Here is a 20,801-nt window from a genome sequence, read left to right as displayed (position 1 = left end):
GTTTGTGGCATACATTAATGGCGGTGAGATAGCGGCTCGTAAGTACCGCCTTGCTAGCTATTGTACGGTAATGCAGGCCGAACTCTATGCCATCCAATGCACTCTGGAGTGGGCTGGCTCAGATTCAATACAACGAAAGTTCACCGAAAACCATAGTATTTGTATTTATTCTGACTCCAAAAGCTCAATCCAAGCAAAAGGAGATCCCTTGTCTACTAATCCGATTGTCTTTTCTATTCACAGCGAGTCCGCAATACTGAGACGGCGCCACCCCGAGGTGCACTTCAAGTGGATAAGGGGACACACCGGGATAGAAGGAAATGAAATAGCCAACAAATTGGCTCGGCATGGTGCCCCTGAACCTAAGACCGCGATAGCTTATGACAAATTTCCTCTGAGCTACGCGAAAATTACAATTTCAGATATGGTGAAAAACGAATGGAACTCACGATACATAAACTCATCGACAGGGGAGTAAACCCGAAAGTTTTTACCTTCGATTTCAGCAGCACGAGACATCAGGGTGCATAAGGGGCTGTGTTTTGAGATGACTCAGATTCTTACAGGTCACGGAGTCATGCGAGCATACCTGCACCGGTTTAAAATAACATCTGATGGAAAGTGTCCATGCGACGACGAAAGCGACCAGGACGTCCTAAATTTACTCCTAGATTGTCAAATCTTTAGCAAGGAGCGGCACAACCTGAACTTTTTATTACAGATGGCAGATGCGGACATTCGAGACCTTCCGGGGACCATGACGGGAAGACTGGTTAGTAAAAATAGACCTAAGCCAAGCGTACCTACATGTACCTATAGCTATACAACATCGCCGATTTCTTCGGCTAGTTTACCAAGGAGAACTCCTTCAATTCACGTGCCTTCCGTTCGGACTGTCGACAGCACCAAGACTGTTTGCCTCATTAACAAACTGGGTGGCCGAACACCTCCGGGGAAAAGGTATGAGAATCGTCACTTACTTAGACGACTTTCTGATGGCAAATCAGTCCAGAGAGATTCTTCTGTCGCAACTGACTTATATGATAGATTTCATGCAGGCACTAGGCTGGATAATCATCAAGAAAAAATCTTGTCTGATTCCAAGCCAACAGCGGGAGTTCTTGGGTATCACGTGGGATACTCACAACAATCGGAAATATCTATCAACAGAGAAATGCACATCACTTCGCCACCACCTGCAATTGAAGATCCAAAAAGGCAGTTGGTCGCTCAGGCAAGCCCAACGCCTCCTCGGGCGACTCAACTTTGCAACCTTCGTCAATTCACAGGGGAGGTTGCATTGCCGACGTCTAGAACGTACGAGCGCTCAATTATCAAGGAGCCTCCCTCACAAAACAACATCGATTCCACCACAAGCTCGAGAGGACATCATGTGGTGGATTCGAGCGGTGGGCTCCTCAGGAAAGATTCACAGGGCAACCTACAATCACTTCCTCACCACAGACGCAGCCGATTCAGGCTGGGGAGCGCAGTTAGACGAGTACCACCTATCAGGTACATAGACAAAACGCCAATCCACGTGGCACTCCAACCGAAAAGAGCTGTATGCAGTACTCTCAGCCATACACCTCCGGGAGCAAACGCTCAGGGGATTAGAATTACTCCTACAAACCGACAACAAGACAGTGGTGGCCTACATCAACAACGAGGGGGGCACAAAGTCCGCAACCCTACTAAGTCTTTGCCGACAGATCCTGGAAATCGCCAACCAGGCCAGTATATCATTGACTGCACAATACCTTCCAGGAAAATACAACTGCGTGGCAGACCATCTCTCACGCAGCAAAATTATCCCAGAATGGCACCTAGTTATGGCGGCTACAGCTCCCCTATTTCAAAGATGGGGACTCCCAGACGTAGACCTGTTCGCGTCCAACACAGCCCATGTTGTCGCGACGCATGTCTCACGAAATCCGAACGATGCCCTTGCACTGTTCCACGATGCCTTCAGTCGACAGTGGGACTTCAAACTAGCCGGGATATTCCCGCCACCGAATCTAATTCCACAAGTATTGGCCCACACTGAACATGGCAAGGGGAAAATATTTACTAGTGGCCCCATGGTGGAAGAAGTGTTTTTGGAGCGCAGACCTACAGCAGAGATCACTGGAACCCACCTACCCGATCCCGCACTTGGAGTCATTTCTAGTGGATACGGTGACAAACCATCCACCTCCACAAGTCCGGGACCTATCACTCCAGTTATGGATAATTTTGGGTGGGCAGAGTTAGTTTCTAGCTGGTCGGTAGAGGACAGATCACTTCTCACTTCCAGATGGCGACCATCCACTTTGAAGACTTATAGACCTGCATGGGACAAATGGAAGACATGGTGCATGGCCAACACGATAAGCTATAATATCCCCGAGCCGATTAAAATGGCTAGATACCTGGGTCACTTATACAATAAGGAAGGTCTTTCATATAACACTATTCTTGTACATATGTCAGCCATAGCTACCTTTTGCAAACCTATGATCAGTAAAGACATCAGCAGTAACATAGTAGTGCGTCATATGTTAAAAGCCATATCCACCCGCAGGACTAAACCAACAAAACCACCAATTTGGGATCCAAGAATAATCGTGGACTATCTCAAGAAAACAACACCACTAGTATACAACCTATATGAAGTTTCACGCAGAACAGCTATATTATTATTACTCGCATCGGGACGACGGGCTCATGACCTTACCCTACTAAGTGTAGCGGATAATGGCCTAGTCGATAATGGCGACCATATATAATTCTATGGCCAGTGTTTGGTTCCAAGACAGACACATCAAGGCACCGCCAATCTGGATGGAAATTAAGCGCTTCCAGTTGCCAAAACATCGATCCAGTATTTTGGCTACGAAAACTTATCTGCGTTTCCAATGAGAGAAGAGAAGAGGGTGGTAATATTCGGGGAATATATATTCGCACAATTGAATAGACTGTTTTCACAAAGCGCTGACAACATTTAAAAAGATGTTCGTCACATCGGAAATGGATGATATTCACAAATCAACTACAACACTCAAATAATCGATTTGCACTAAGGAAAAAGTAGTCTTCACGTATCAATATACTATTGTAACCAATTAATCGTAAAAGAATACAAACACTATGAAAATTAGGTTTAATGATTTTAAACAATATTTTGGCAAAACATAAGTATGTATTAGGCACATACTTTCAGATTCAAATAATACTATTAATACCTATTTAGAAAGTGACGTTAATTAAAACTTAGGTAATTGTGCCGCAGATGCCGTCATGAGCTTTTATGATTTTTTTTACGAAAACAGTTTATTCCAGTAGACAATTATAATAAATACCTTTTTCTGTCGGCACATAGGTTTTTCGATCCAATAATTGTTAATTTAAAATTTGAAATGCTCATAGATTTTGATACTTCATTATCACAATCTAAGATTATATTATTAGGTACCTAATATTTGGTTGGGGTAGGTTAGGTTAGGTTGGGTTAGGTTAGGTTAGGTTAGGTTAGGTTAGGTTAGGTTAGGTTGGGTTAGGTTAGGTTAGGTTAGGTTAGGTCAGGTCAGGTTAGGTTGGGTTAGGTTAAGTTGGGTTAGGTTAGGTTAAGTTATATTAGGTTAGATTACGTTAGAATAGGTTAGGTTAGGTTAAGTTCAAAAATGATACTTATACAATCTTATAACGGCATCTGCGCCACATTTACCAAAATTTATATCGATGAACCGAAAAAGATATACCTAGGTGGTGTTATTTGGTTGTAGATTGTAGACATCAAATAATATATGAACGACAGCAGCATGAATATACACATATTTATATTACTGCGTTAAACATTAATTATATTGACACCTAAGCATCATTTTTGCGATTGCCTTCTAATAAATTGTATTGCCGCTACAATTATTAGTTTGACATTTGTGAATTTCTACCTTTTCTTTGTGATGAACAATTTTACAAATGTGTGCAGTTGTCAAAATTGAGTGAATTTATATTTACAATGAGTGATTTATGATTTTTGTTTTGTGAAACAAACTATTTTATGTGATTTCATCTATTTATTTGTGAAATCATTTAATATAATATGTGAAAACTACTTTCCAAATGTTAAAGTTATTTTTTTTTTTGTGAATTTTGATTATTGCATTGTGCGATTAATTCCCACCCGTAATATTCCGGCATTATTTATCTCGTCAAGAAGCCCCCCAACACCTGCGACTCGAGCAGTCATCGGAAATTGGGTGAAGTCAGTATTCGCTGATGCAAGGGTACAGGAATCACCAGGCAGTACTCGATCAGCAGTCGCCTCTCTAAATTGGTTAGAGAATTACCCCATAGATGACATCCTGCAGAGAGGTAATTGGCGCCAAGAAGCTACTTTTAAAACATTTTATCAGAGACCGATAGACACACAGACTTCTACAGCCGGGCAACAAAATATGTTGACCTCTCTGTTCAGCCCGGTGCACTGAGCCTAAAAGCAAGGAGATGTTATACCTAATTCTCATGTTAGGTTCATCCACCCTATCTTGCAGAATCTATCTTGCTTTACCAGGTGATAACAAACAGATATCTCAAGGGACTTCAGAGTCAATAGCGAATAATGAAAGGAGTTTTACCTACCATTAAAACTCTTATTATTCTTGTTGACTCTGAAGTCCAGAGAACACCTACCTGGTTTCTTTGAGACATAGACTAATATACTATATACCTTTGAGACATATCAAATTGAATAACCTAGACAACGGACGCTAACGATAGAAGCGTCAGTCCTGCCAGCCTGCTAAACATGATAAGCAACCAGAGAGATAAATAATCGAGAAGAACAGGGGGTAAAAAGGGACCAGCACAGAAGAACACAAGGCAAAAAATACGATCAACATCTCAAGGGACTTCAGTCAACAAGAATAATAATAGTTTTAATGGTAGGTAAAACTTCTTTCATTATGACAAGAGTAGGTACCTATTATACTTTTTGCGGAAATTTGTTTTTGGTGACCATAGACTAGTATAATATAGTATATTATGTAGTCTATGCTATAGACTAATATTTGGTGACAAAAAGATGGCAACACTACGATGTTCTTAGGCCATCCTCCCACGGCGCAACTTATGTCCGTCGGAACTGAAACTAAAATTCCAGCCAGTATCTAGCTAATGTATTTCAATGGCGGCTCGCTGACGGCGAGACTGGAATCTTTCAGCTTCAAAACGGTCGCGAAGAGATGCGACATGCTAGTCGCGCGGTCTCTGAAGTTTCCAGTCACCGTAAAACAGTGGTACCAACATCATTAGATTTCGGTGAAAAATCATATTTTCTTACCAAAATTGGTTAAATATTAATTGGAAAATCAAAATAACCTTATGTAAACGCTGCAGCGCCCGTGTTGTCAGTTTTTGTACAACACGGTTGATAGTTGAGTTTGACAGTTTGAGGTTATGTGATTATTATTTCAACTGGGTTTCAGTAGCGCCGTGTGCGAAGCATCACATTGGTCAGTTTATGAGCTCTTTCACAAACCAGTTCCATCAGATTTCAGTTGCGCCGTGGGAGGATGGCCTTACAGACAGAACATTATTTTGATTATTAGAACATCTAGACCATAGACTAATAATCTAGACAGAACTTATCTATGGACAGAACCAGATAGAACCATAGATAAGATACGACAGAACTTGGAGTTGAAATATTTCGTTTTTATGTTTTCTTAAATTTTAACGCATCTTTACATATAATAGTTATTGTTATATCAAACACAACCTCTTGTAGATTGAACAAGTATATTAGTCTATGATTGAACTGTACTCAACCCATAGATTAATATACTACTCAACCTTACTAAGGATAGGATGGAAAAGGACAGTCAAAACGATGCAGAACAGTCAGCGATTTCTGAGCGTCCACCGAAAACTGCCGATAGTGAGACGGATAAAACAAAAGCTTCCCCATCTAAGCCGAAAGGGAAGAAAAGGAAAAGTAAAGTTCAGCGAGACGTGACTGCCCCCAGACAACCATTAACCGGTAAATAGTTTTGTTTTTAATTTGTGATTTTATAGTGGACCTCATCGTGTTTGGAAGTAGGTACCTACGGGTACGCATTTTTGATAAAATCTGAATTCACGTAGATATGCGACGGCCTCATAATAATAATATAATACCCCGTTTACACGTGCATGGATGTTACTGTGCACGGTAAGAAAATGTATGGGGAAACATGTATTATCGTACATACACAACGGGTAAGGCGATAGCAGGTAACCGACTCGAGTAAGGAAGAATCGGGTTAAACTTACACACGTGTCAAGTCGTCGTCACGTCGAATACTGAAAACTGCTCTCGGTTTATGCATTTATTTTCATTTAATGTTGGTGTATTACACACACTATTGCACGTGCATAATGCGTGCTTCATTTTCGTAGGACACTCACACATCCAAAAGCCTGCTTCACCATGCGGCGTATTGAATATAGCCTATCGGTATTCTATTTATTATCTGTTCTGTGGGCGAACATGTCGGAATAAAACGAACTACTCATTTTGAGCTTTACCGATTTTCATTACGACCTGTCAGATAGTAGTATAAAATGACAACCTCGCGTCTCGCTTACTCTTGAAGAATGAGATTGGAGAGACAGTCTGCACTTTTACGTGTAAACAGTTATTGTCATGACAGTTTAAAATAAGCACAATTGCCAACAGTAATACCATGCATGTGTTCAGGCGCTATTATGTCAAGTCGACAATGATGCAATATGCAATGCGCACTCCGCGTCACCGCACAGAGCAGCGTTGTCAAGTCAAAATTTGAAATTTCAGTAGAATGTGGAAAAAAAAATCAAAAAATATCAGTAGATTCAGTATATTGCCATAAAATATCAGTAGATTTAAGTACTGTAATTAATTTCAGTAGAGATGGCAACACTGGCACAGAGAAAACATTTAATCAACACTATTAACAGGTAAAATTGCCATACAGCAAAATAGGTACAGACCTACTCTCCAACAAGAAGATTTAGGCAAAAGCCAGAAGGCGCTGTTGTCGACTAAATGGGAGGAGCTTGTTAGTTTGTAATGGAATTGCAGTTAAAAATGGGAGGAGCTTGTTAGTTCACAGTTTTTAGTATACACTACAAATTTATCTTAAGGGGAGCCACTGTCGAAAACTACTGAATGAAGACTCGCAACTGGACAGAATCTGACATGAAAACGTTTTCAAAATGGCGTCCATATATGGTAGTTCGTAGTTCCATTTTTGACTGTTCTTTAGATAAGTTTGTAGGACTGTATTGGCCGTTTGACAATATTGTAAGGCATCACCCATGATTCCGGTGAAGTAATTTTAGTATGCTTTTAAATATTAATCCTGGATACCTTTATTAATAAGACAATTCTACCGCACAAGGGCACCGCGCGTTATTAATGTTTTGTACTGACTTTATTCTATAGTTTCATTAAATTTTTTGTTTTTTTATTGCAACTCTTCTGCGCGAGGGCCGATCGGGCCCGTTAGGTCCAATTGCCTTAAGGGCGGACCGACCGGATCTGTTTACACATTGCAGTGTGGACTTTGTGCCGACGAATTGAACTTTTGCGATAGTAAGAAGTTAGAACAGCTTTTTGTATGCAATCTTAAAATTGGCACAATAAGTGTTTATTACCGCAATAGAGCAATCATATGCCGCGTTGAATCCCTTTGGAAATACCGACACGCATGACTGGGCGCAAACTGTGTACCAGTTATTATAGTTTATCTGCCATAAGAAGTCAGATACCTAAATCCACGCATATTCACAGGTAGCATTACTCTCATTACATTACCAAGAAAACTTCTTCAATATTACCTTTTTTTGTTAACATTTTCTATGCCTCACGATATTACTATGGCAGTATCTGACTGGCTGCAGATTTTTAACGACACATGTTGAATATAGAGCGAAACTCTAAATAAAATCGCTGTAACACTGATAATTTGTAGCTTAGTATTTCATAATTATCAAAATTCGATTATGCGAATCAATCGACAGTGGGTAGTAATTTGAGTTTAAAGTCGGACGAGATAACTCGCGAAATTTGTATGTGCGGCCTGTTGATCACGGCCTCATAAATTGAAAAAACTCACTGAAGGCATAGAACTGGTTAATTAGGATACTTTATAGTAGTGATTTTCATGTTACTACGCCCCCTTTTAAAAAAGAATCTAATCTTGGTGCCTCCCCCCCTTTTATTACATAAAATAATACAGACACGTTTTTAAATGGTATAAATTGTATTAATACAAAACGATGAAAAAAACATCATTTACAGAATAATAAGAAGGGTTTACTACGTATATTAATTTTTAAATTAATTTGTTTTTAATGCGATGGTTGTGCTTGTTCATTAGCACAGAGATTATCAAATCTGGGTGTTATTGAGGAGAGTGTTACTCGTAGCTCTTTTTCAAGTTTTTATTCTAGTAAACGGCCTCGATATGAGGCGTCTAATTACAAAAAGCGACAAGTCCACAATTCGATATTTGCAGGAAACAAAGTTTTTATGTTTCAAGCTTCAATTATTTGTTGTAACGTGAGATTATTTTTTCCGTTGTATTCTACGTCGAAATGAGAACCAAAAGGCAATTTGTTTCAGCCGATAAACTCTTAAATTAATGTAATAAATATAAACAAAATAAAATTGGACGTAGCGCTATTTGAACCTCACTTTTGAATTCATTCCGAATAAGGCATATATTTCCGTGGCACTGTCATGAGTTTACCGGATGCTATAGCATGGGAGACGCCATTTCCAACGTTACCTTATTGGCTGACTTAAACACGCACGAAATCAACCAAGCTTTAAATAATATGAAATACGGACATGGCGCTTTTTGTAATAAATCTAGACTTAAATTATTTTTATAGTAGGGTTTTGTCGCGCTTTGGAATTTATAGATCAATGCATATTGTGTAAAATTATACAAAGAATACGTGCGTATTTTTTTCTCGATTTTGACCAAATGTGGACCTATCGCTTTTTTGGAATTAGACGCCTCATATTTGGATTTCATTGCCGTTAATGCAGACAATCCCGTTTCGCATAAATATGATGTTGCAAACGGCAGCAACTTGACAATGTATTATATACTTCTCTTTGAATCAACCAAAATTACTAATATTTATAGATTTATTATAAATAATTCCCATGTTTATTTCAATGAAGTAATAATATAAGTAGATAATTCTATCAATTTTTCCCTTTTCATTCAAATTCATCTCTTGTTCATCGACAAATGGATTCTGTAGTATGCCGTTTTATGAACTATGCACTTGCAAACTGAAAGCCAGTGGTTACGTTTCTGTTCAACTTTTCGCGCCTTCCTTTGCACTGGTCTGCGCTCCCAGTTCGGAAATTGCTGCTTTATACTATACAGTGGAACCAATATTTTACTTGGCCGGAATTCACGTTTTTCTGCTTTTTGCGTGTAGTTTTTGCTACCCAATTTCATTTTAGTACATTTGAAACCCGGTTTTACATTTTTATTTCTTGCAATAATTTACACCTGAAATATTCAAAATTAAATTAAAATTCAATTTGCATAGCAATTATTAAAATGTATTCCACATGCACAGGTGAGTTTTTATTATTATAAACATGACTGCAGTGCCTAAGGCCATTGTTAAAATGCGGTAGTAATCCATTGCTATTTCCAGTCAAGACAGCGAAGACTAGCAAACGCAACTATTAATAATTACAGCAGAGACCAACCTATAATTATTTATGGTTGCTCTGCTAGTTTTGAATAGATTTTGTACATATTTAACCTACACATTTTAACAACAATACTGAATTTGGCAATCCTCCTAATGCTTATAATATGATTGTTTGATATTGATTCCAGTGTTGATGTAATTGTAGGTTATGTTAGATACTTGAATGAGAGACGTGATGCGCTGCGGGCAGCAAATCCTAGGCTTGGATTTGCCGAAGTGACGAGGCGCTTGGCCAGCGATTGGGGTCGACTCCCTGCGCAAGAGAAGCAACAGTATCTCGATGCAGCTGAGCATGACCGAGAGAGGTAACTGAGCCTTTACTTCTAGTACATTGAAGAAACAATGTTTCTATACTTGCATTTTTGAGTGAATGCTTAGGCTTGTTTAATACTTATTGGCCCACGTGTCTTCTACAGTAGAAATGTAGGATAAAAGACTTTGGTGTTTCCAACAGGATTATCGTGGAGCCATTTTCAATTGATTTTGAGACTAAATAATACACATGTTGATAATGTGTACCTACGCATATTCAAAAAATAATAATGTTCTGTTGCATTATAAGACAGTTTACAAAATTTCTACAAATAATACTGAAATGGTTTTAAAAAAATTCGTAAAAAAGTACCTAGGTGTTTGAGAAAAAATCACTTTATCTTTACTCTGCATTCAGAATGCATACATGAAAAATTATCTTTATATGCAATACATTAGCGTGAAATTCGATAGTTTTGACAAAAAATAAGACGACGGTTAGAGTAACACTGAACGAGAGAAAGCGATGCAATAGGCTGCATGTATATACAGTCGGCAATAACAACCGTAACAATAATCACATTCTCTATATGTAATTCGTGTGCACTAGAAGAAATAGCATTGGTTTAATTATTCCAATATATGTAATACTATTTGTACTCTTGATCTTGAAATAATTTACTTGTAAAGTGGCTGTTTTTTTTGTTTTTTTGACCATTTGAAGAGTGACAGAATCCTGTATCTGGCAAAAACGTTGTTATTTTTAATATTTGTGTTTGATCCGGAGCAAGGACCCAAAGTCTTAATATGTATAATCACCCTGTGTTGGCTCGTATTCGCTGCTCGGAAGCAAAAATGATAGTTAATATCCTTTTTTAAGAGAAACTTCTGGAATTCAATATTCAGAATGATTAAGATTTGACGTGATTTCGACGTGAGGTCTTGTCTATCTGACTTGAATGAACATTGAATAATGTGATGTTAATAATAATTCATTTGCATCTTTACATATCATTGCATATTATATAAGAGTAATAGACAGCAATCTAAAATAGGTATGTGATTAAATAATTTGTAATGAAATGTGTAGGTACATTCGTGAGTGGTCGGCGTACAAAGAGACAGAAGCGTACCGGGTGTTTCGCCAGCAACAGTTGGATCAGCGGAAAGACTCTTCAGCTTCCATGCCCACATCCACCACCTCCGCCGCCAAAAAGGCCAGAGCTTCCACTACACACACCAACAATAAGACGCTTGCTGATTCCAATGCTGGTAGGCATTCCTTCATTCATCCCGATTAAAGGTCAAACTGACTTAACCCTTTAATAAGAAGAAATTAATTTAATATCTCCATAGAGTTGCATAATGCTTCAGAAAGTTAGAATCTAATTGTATGATTATTGTATGAGGAAGAACATCACATTTTATTTAAGGTACATTTCATTGCAGTGGTTTGCAGTAGTGTAAGCTAAACCGATTTAATATATTCTACAGTGTTACAATATTCAAATATTGAAACCTATAAGCAGAAAAATGCCAACCTTTAATAGTTTTTTCCCCATTTTTTAGTGTCTAACCCATCTGATAGCTCGCCTCCGCCGACCCCAGCCAATGGTGTTGCCGCAGCCGTTGCGCAATCTCATTTGAAGGAAAATGTTGCAACCCACCCCACTGCCATTGCCACTGCACAGCCCCGATTACATCCGCTTTCGGCCAATTCAATTCTTACTCCGCCCGCTCATGCCCATAAAACATCCCTAACTCCTGCTGTAAGTATTATCAATATTATTAAAAATACTAGTTTTAAAAAGAAAAGTCCGGTGACACCAATGGCGTGGGGTGGAAGTAGGCTGTTCAGATTCGACATAAATAGTGCTTACTAAATTTTGTCAGTCATACTTATCTGTTTTCATTGAACTAAGAAAACAACTTGCATATGGTGCCGGTCAGCTTTTTAAATTTAATTAAACCCTGCTAAAGCAAACCATAGTTGATAAAAAATATTCTTCTATATAAAACAATTAAAATTATGTATGGAATAATGGCATGATTTTAGATATTTTATAGATTTTTGACTATTTACCATGATATTAGATTTAGATATTTACTTTGAAAAAAAGAGTATTATGGCATTACAGCGATTGGTCAATACGTCAAAGACCAACTTTACTATGGCTTGGATAGGGCGAGGTTTAATTGAATTTTGAAAACTATCACTATATACACATTGTAGTCTTAGTTCAATGAAAACAAATACGTTTGACTGACAAAGTTTAGTGTGCACTCTTTAATGTCGGATCTTAACAGCCTACCTCCACCCTTTGCCACTGACAGACACTATTTGAGTTATGCTGACTTAAGGCAATCTAGCATACTCTGAATAACAGCTTTAAATTTTTAGAATTTTAAATGGAAATGGGATATTGCATCAAGTTCTACTTTTTAATTAAACTATGTATCGTTTTCCTAGTCAGGGGCGTTGAGTGTCCAGTGTTTGGCTGGCGTCCCGGATGGCGGGCGTGGCGTGTCCGACCCCAACCAAAGAGAGACAGACATTCCCATCTTCACCGAAAAGTTTTTGCAGCATAATAAGTTAAGGGAGGCAGAACTTCGACAGCTGCGGAAAGCTAACACTGATTATGAACAGCAGGTTGCATTTTAATTCCATTTTTTAATTATTATCTGTACAGTAAAATCTTGTTAGTAAGAGCACTGATAATTCGAAATTCGCCGTAATTCGAAATTTTCGCGAAAAAAAAGTCCCTTAACACGTTGATCGCCATGGGGGTCACCGGTGACCGGCATTGGATTACGTTAAGGGGGCCATGGGGGTAACCGGTGACCGGCAAAGAAGACCTACCTTAGAGTTGTTCTACAGCGCCGCCGGGCACGCGCGCAGTGAATTTTTCGGTACGCGGTGACCGGCATGGCCCTTCTGTATATTACTGCTACTTGGCCTGAAAATATGTCTTCCCAGTCACAAAATGTAGGCTCACTAATGTAAAGTATGTACATAATGACAAAAAAAGTTAATAATAATAATAAAAAGTTAAGGTAAATGTGTTTTTATTGATATAAAAATTAAATAGATTATAAAAATGTAAGTTATAAAAATTATGTAAATAATAAAAAAATAGAATTATAAAACTGATTATAATGTATGTATACGTATATTTCCAGTTTATGTGTATTCAGGTATTATACTACCCAATTTGAAAACTTTTATTCCGTATTTGTGCCTTTTCTGTTTATTATACTATCTAAATATAATTCAACCGCGAAATGGCACCATGCTCTCGTCAACACATATGGACAGGTGACCGGCGAAACGGCCGGCTCGGCGCAATATAATAAATTAACTTGTTGGCGCCGCGACGGACACATGTGGCCGGCACATCATAAAAACCAATATTTACGTAAAAAAATCATCAAAATGAAAAAAAACATTATATTCTTTCATAACCTATCAAATAATACCTTAGAAACAAATAATCATTTTTTAACTATTTTATGTAAAACTAGTTGGTGATCAATGTGTTAACACTTTGCGGTCCGCGACCGCCACATTTGCGTCTTTTGCGAGCCGAACGTTATGATCCGGCGACGCCAACGTGGCGTTTTTACTTATGCATATCTTTACTGTGAAAAATAAATATGAAATTTAATATTTGCTTGCAAGATCTATCGACAGATGGTTGAGTGACATGTGCAAGAAGTAAAATCACGATGGAAAAAAAATATTTCGGGGTTTTTGTCATTGGATTGTATGTCAGATATTCCCAGTGACTGAAAATATCGGAGATTTTAGTGATGTTGAAGCAGACTCATTTGCTCTTTTGAGATCACGCCCACGTACAATATATTTCGCGAGTGATTCTGAGGATTAAGAAACTGAGGCCGACAATAATGGAACGATGATGATCCGCCGAGAGACAACAAGCCATTTCAAAGATTGTCAGAAGTGACATTTGACACTGATAATTTAAGTCCTGAAGCTAAATCTAAAAAATGAGTGGACATAACCATGTCGGAGTTAAAAAAGTGGTTCGGGTTGGTGATAATAATGGGCATTGTCAAAAAAGCGACTCTACAGTCTTATTGGTCGACAAATCCACTTATAGACTCCCATATTTTCGAAAACTATGCCATGTAATCAGTTTTTAAAATATTGCATTATTTACATTTCACTAATAATGAAAAATGAAATTTTACGATTTTTTATTGAACATAAAGTTAGGATAGAGGATATACAGACACCTGAATCATGCACCTTCTACATCTTTTTATACACATTCAACCCATAGAACCAGTTCACCTACTTCATTACAAAGACTCTCTGGCGGTATAAAACAACATCAAATAATTAGGATTTCCGCAACTAATAAACGTTTAAGAAGAAAGTGTAAAGTGTGTTCCTCCCATAAACTTTGAAAAGGAACTATTTACATGTACAAAGAGTGTAAAGTACCTCTACATCTACATCTACATATTAGTAATTGCTTTTCTTCGTATCATTTAAAAAAAAGTGTATTAGTTGTTAGTTCATTTCATTCATAGTTTTATAAATTATTTCAAATAATTTCAGTTTTAGTGTTTAATTTGTTTTAAATCTACTCGTACACTATATTATTATGTGACAATAATTATTTCGTGCCTAGCCAGTTATCTAAAGGTATTATCCATAAGTGTTGATTCAAATATTTTTGTAGAATGTAGATGTTTGTTATGTGATTTTACAATTTATTGCTCATAGATTTTGTTATATGATTTTTTTACGCACGCCTCTGCACTGTTATTGGCTTGTCTCGATACTTACAAAAATACCAAATTGTAATAAGCGGTGGGAATGTATATGCGTGCATTTTATTTAATTGAATTTACTCGAAAATATGCACGTCACTGCACTGCTATCGGCAGCGGACATAAAACCAATAAATTAGTGGTGTTCGTTCGGGAATGAATGTGCATTTATTTTTAAACACTTCACAGTTTGTGTGAAATCTTTGTTATTGTATTTGATAATCAGAGATGTGAGTAGCTAGTGCTAAAAATGGATTGATACATATTCTATAGTGGTGTAAAACATTTTGTATTTGAATATTTTATTATATTTTTTAATTAAAAAGTAATATATTGAGATTGCTTTATATCAATAGGCTGTTTCCTTTACGTTATATTTAACAAATTGAACTAATCTAATAACATATAATAAATAATTTATGAAAATTTACAAATTATATATATATATATATTTTTTTTTTTTCCGACCATGTCCGATCATAATAGGATAATATGGGCCTCCACAGAGTAGAGGTTTGTATTAACAGATTTTGTTTTTTTTACGAGAAATGGATGTCAGCCACTTGCTCAACCTATTAGGTCCATACCCTGACTCACACACGAATTGAAAAACAATATGTGTACTTGCCAGACCCAGGATTCGAACCTGAGACCCACGGCGTCATAGTCCAACGCTTATGCCGCGCGGCCACCGTGGGTGTCAAATTATATACTTTACCTTTATGGAACGCGGGCCAGAGGTTGACAAGTGTTGAATAAATGACACAATTTGATGCGTTGGTATATTTTAAGTATTTTCTGAAAATTTTATTGAAATATATCAATAGGTTCAAAAGTTATATCATTTTTAACTTCGCGATCGAAATTTGTTGATTTTCATTAAAAAATACCGGATATTGGTGTAGGTACTGTATAGTGTTATTATTATTACATTATTTTCATATAAAACCATACCTTTAATTCGAAATGATTTCAGAGTCGTAATCGTAATAAATCGTAATAAACTACACTATTTCATGAGCTAGTCGTTGAAAATTGTGACATACTTTTCTTAAAACATCAAAAATTACCCATTTTATTTAGGAAATATAAATAATCCTGATATTTTATGACCCATTGACACACCAGCGGAATGACATCAGAGTCACAACTGCACTCCACTCAAAGGAAAAACAATAACTCACATGTTTCAGGGCTGTAGGTATTTAATTGTTGATTGTTTATTGGATTTTCACATAGTTTTACTAGAGAACCAATGCCAAACAATTGTGTTGACAAATTGGAAAAATAAAAAATATTTCGTATTTTTCTATAATTCTAGCTACTTGATAAATTCAATCAATGGATTAATGGCGCATGGTATTTGCACAGATTTTAATTTGAAAGAATTCTATCGGAAATTTGGTAGGCACATCTATGATCGGAAACGAAATTAATGAAAATCAAAAAAATATTTTTTTCAAAATTTTAATACATATTTTTTCCCATACATTTCATATTTCGTAATTCGAATTTTTTTTCGATTTTCAGTACAATGGAATTCGTATTAACGAGGTTTTACTGTAATATAATATACATACTGAATTTGGTTATTATCTCTATTTTGCATGGTGAGGTTTATAAAGAATTATAAAGGAAAGGAAAATAGGATCGAGCCATTCCAAATATCAATTAATTGAAACAAAAGATTGCATTGACATAATATATACATACCCATCTATTGATCGTCTTGAAGCAGAAATGAATTTTATAGGATAGTTAGTTAGATAGTACTGGCAAAACTGCAATGTGTTTAATATTATGTACTATAATTATTATCACCTATTAACAATATCCAGTATAATGAATGTAAATGAAACCTTGCTGATTGAATATTAAATCAATTGACATTTTTAATCAATAATTTAATCAATAGTCGAAAAGAGTGTCAATTTCTATTTTTAGATTTTTTCCACTCACAGGACTATTTTAACATATCACGTGTATGATATGTCATATTCAGGTAGTCAATTATCAGGAAGTTAACTGTCAGATGTGATTTTTTTAACATGACCGTCTTGACAGCGACCTGTCAAATGACGTCAGAATATTTTTGACATGTCATACTTGATTACAAATGCATCTGATTAGAATCTCCAATTGAATAAAAAATAGTCGAATTGGAGATTCCAATCAGATGTATTTTGAATCAAGTATGACCCAGTGCATTGCCGACTCAAGAGAAAGCTGAAACATTCACGACTGGTCCTACCTCTTCCGCTCTTTCCATTGTCTATGGATGACCTGTCATTGCCTGTTATTGTTCTATAGAGTGCTCATACTGAAGCGTCTGTCGTGTTAATTTGTCAGAGTATTCTTAGTTTTAGTATCGTATCTTGGAGACCTTGCAGTTCATCTGATTTAGTGGTTATTACAAATCGATATTTCCAGCTGTCTTGACACAGGGAATGGTTTGATTTGGATAGATGAGTTACATGATAAAGAATACACTAGCATTAACACACCTTGTACAAATGTAATGCATAGATCAATGCTACATATTTTTTGGAAATCGATATTACCACCGGTAGATAACCGCCTTATTTATGGAATTGCTCTGAGTTGAATATATGTTATTTTGGAGTAATAAATAAAATAATAGAAACATTTTACCGTGTTGACTATTTAGAATAGCTAAATCTAAATGCACTAGTGCCAATTATCCAGTGACCCGGACGAGCCAATATAATTAGAAATTAAACTTGACATAAATACAATAACACTAATCAAGTTATAAAGTAGTCATCTGAAATTTTTTTCTGTATAGAATGCAATCCTTCAAAAGCACATGGAGAACATGCGGGGGGCGGTAGAGAGAGCTCGGATGGAATCAGCTGGACAGCGTGGTCGCACTTCATTAATGCGGACACACCTCAACACCCTGACCGACAAACTGGCTAGAGGACTTTCACACATGCCTATACCTGGCAAGTCTATATTTATATTTGCTTTCCACCCACATATAATTGCATGTTTCCACACTTTACAACATACTTTTTGTCATATTGTTTTTTTATTCAATAATAGACAAGATTTAAGAATGTAGTGTCTGTTATTGAATATACATAATATTCCATGCTACATCTGAGGTTCCTCAGGGATCTCATCTGGGCCCCCTGATATTTTTGTTATTGGTCAGTGATATCGTTGCCTAAATGCGCGGAACTTGTAACTCCACTATTGGCCTAAAATGAGTTAAGTATGCAGTGTTATAGTAAATTTAATTGTCCATCGATCCGTTCATATATTGTAACTCCAAAAAAATATTTACTGTAGCAAAAGCACATTGTTCATTCCTTGTATCTCAGGCTCTGTTATTTGTCAGTTTTCATACCTTGTAACTCCAGTAAAGTCATACAAAAAAGTCCACGCATGTTGCCTTGTATCAAACTCTATCATTATTTCTGCTTTACATTAAATTTAATTAACCATGGCCCAAGAAAGTGGAAAGCAGTAAGTTTGGTTGTATATTTAATTATGCCAATGTATAATTTCGACCAGTGTTTCTCAACCAGTGGTCCTCAGAAAGTTTCTGGTGGTCCGTGAATTTTTGGCGTCCAAATGCCTATGCTAAAAATTTCAATAAAATCCTTCAAAACCTGTGCAACTGCAAGTGTTTGAGCATTGTGTTTTTGTTCATAAAATATATTAATGGTTTACGTGTCAAAATCAACTGCGATCGTACGCTATTATATTATAAATAATGTTTTCTTTATGAGTTAGCGGTGCATAAAACGTCTCTGATATTTTCAGTAGTCCGCAACTGTAAAAATGTTTAGAAACACTGATTTTGACCTTAGGGACAAATAAACATTTTAAACATAGTAGGTATGGGAGTTTGAGTCAGAAATTTGAATACCTGAATTGAAAACTATTTCAGTGTAAGAAATATATAAATGCGATGTATGCACGACATACAAAACAAATAATTTAGATAGACTTGTACACCTTGTTCAGCAAGAAAAGAGAAAATACGGCAGAAGTGAAAAGGAATCTGACAAAATTACTGAAAAATATGTGTTTACAATGGACTTACAATGTGTTTTGTTATATCCAAAATCTAATGTTTCCAGCGCATATTTTAAAAAAAAACTTGGCATTCATAATTTTACCCTCTAAAACCAAAAACGATTGGTGGTCATTGCTGTGTTTGGATTGAAGTCGAATGTGGGCTTACTACAAATTAGCTTTCTAGTGTAATAAGTCAATTTATTCTTCCTTTTCTACCTCTTTCTGACGACTATAAAACCATTATTCTGTATAGTGATGGAGCTACAAATCAGAAAAATATGTAGTACTCGCTAATGCTTTATTAAATATTGCAATGCCACGTAATATCACCACTGTATAATAAAAAAGGAGAAGGACCATACTCAAATTGAGGTTGATCGATGCGCTCAGTAATTGAAGAGGTTGAGAAATCAAAAAAAAATATGTTCATGCTAATTATGTAACTGCGTTTAATGAAGCCATGAAAAAACCTAAGCCATACATGTCACATTTATTTATATGAGTAGCATCATTTTTTCAAAAAAAATAATGTTAAATTTTACAAATCCATACGACCAGGAGGAAAACTAGAAGACACAGTCGTAACTAATATTCGAGCACTGCAATATAATGGATGGAATTAATGGAAATATTAATTTCAAACTGCGTTTTGGTGATGAATAAATTAAAGTACCTACTAATATGCAACTTAAAGGCTTAAAATAAAATTAAATAAGTACAAATACCTTCAGCCGTTGAAAGCAAGTATGGAGGCCGATTATCACTAATATAATATACTAATCTGCCATTTGAAAGCTAACTTAAATACACTTTAATTATGTAAATCTATTTTCGTTCATTTATGCAATGATTATTTCCCATATTTATAAAATTTTATTTAATTTTCCAACATAATGTAAACAAACTTGGTAGTGTTTATTTTAATTCAAACATTGTAACTCCCAGCTCAAATCTCAAAAAAACAAAAGCAAACCATGTAACTCTTCTATCCTCTTTATTAATAAATAATTGGCAAAAATGACCAAATTACGCATTTATAACATTAAAATACTAATAGTGTTTTTTCAAAATTTTCCTAAACCTGTTCCTAACCTTTTAGTCAGTTTTTTCTTCCCCCTGTAAAGTTGGTCAATATGGAGTTACAAGGTCCGCGCATTTAGGCGACGATATAAGGGATATCTTCAAAGGCATTCATGTTCTTCCTTTCGCTGATGTGTGGATAGTACACAAGTCTTTATCTTCCCACAGTCACATATTTTTCATTTCACGTGGTTGAAGTGTAAAGTGAAACCATTCATTTAAACTAGTACCATGTGGAGGCTATATGACCATCATGTTCATAACTCAAGTATGCAGTTATGTCGGTAACCGGCTTTATATATTTATCGTGTGCACCCTCTTTGGAATACATTTTTTATTTATTAAATGAATCCTGACACTGGTTAGTAATTAAGGTAATTAATACTTTAATTTAAAGTACAAAAGCCGACTCAAAATTTACAAAATTTGTGAAGCACTTCAAGGAGGTGTAAAAATACTACTACCTAGTTAATTCCATCGCATTATTTTGGACGCACATAGTGATGTTACCCCGGTCCTGGTATAACCACAAGGGCGTTAAACCCTCAACCGGCCCTGCCCTTAGACCAGGTTGGGAACCCTTGCTTGGGCTAGCTCAGCTTTAAGTCGGAGGGGGTAGTCAACTAAAGTTCTTTCCGACACTATTGAACACACCGTAACAATATTATTATATTAATTGTCCAAAAAGAATCGCCACCTAGTAATAGGCTGACGTCAGGATCCTTCGAATACTTCATTAACCTTCAATTTAATTTTGTTTCGTACCCACGTGCACGAAATGTCAAAAACAGCTGTTCCGCTGTCACCCAGTTTCTATACCGGGTTATTTTTTCGTGAAAAAGATCGAGGAATTATTTCAAAAGTAAAAC

At 36.4% G+C, this 20,801-nt stretch overlaps 1 protein-coding gene across 2 annotated transcripts in view; it reads left to right on the top strand.

Moving 5' to 3' along the window:
* The first annotated feature begins 5,124 nt into the window (after nucleotides 1-5,124).
* The window catches only part of LOC147072026 (high mobility group protein 20A-like), a 67,140-nt gene continuing 51,463 nt past the window's right edge, over nucleotides 5,125-20,801 (top strand). For both annotated transcript variants that reach the window (XM_085946554.1, XM_085946553.1), the window contains exons 1-6: nucleotides 5,125-6,022; nucleotides 9,896-10,055; nucleotides 11,093-11,274; nucleotides 11,572-11,771; nucleotides 12,473-12,652; nucleotides 17,609-17,768. In XM_085946554.1, coding sequence (XP_085802680.1) covers nucleotides 5,851-6,022; nucleotides 9,896-10,055; nucleotides 11,093-11,274; nucleotides 11,572-11,771; nucleotides 12,473-12,652; nucleotides 17,609-17,768 — 1,054 coding nt within the window. In that variant the 5' untranslated portion in view covers nucleotides 5,125-5,850. The remainder of the gene's footprint in view (nucleotides 6,023-9,895; nucleotides 10,056-11,092; nucleotides 11,275-11,571; nucleotides 11,772-12,472; nucleotides 12,653-17,608; nucleotides 17,769-20,801) is intronic.

This window comes from Rhyacophila brunnea, unplaced genomic scaffold (assembly GCF_057557595.1).
Source record: "Rhyacophila brunnea isolate RB1 unplaced genomic scaffold, BYU_Rbru_1.0 scaffold_2, whole genome shotgun sequence".
NCBI lineage: Eukaryota > Metazoa > Arthropoda > Insecta > Trichoptera > Rhyacophilidae > Rhyacophila > Rhyacophila brunnea.
This window is presented reverse-complemented; position numbering and strand designations above follow the sequence as displayed.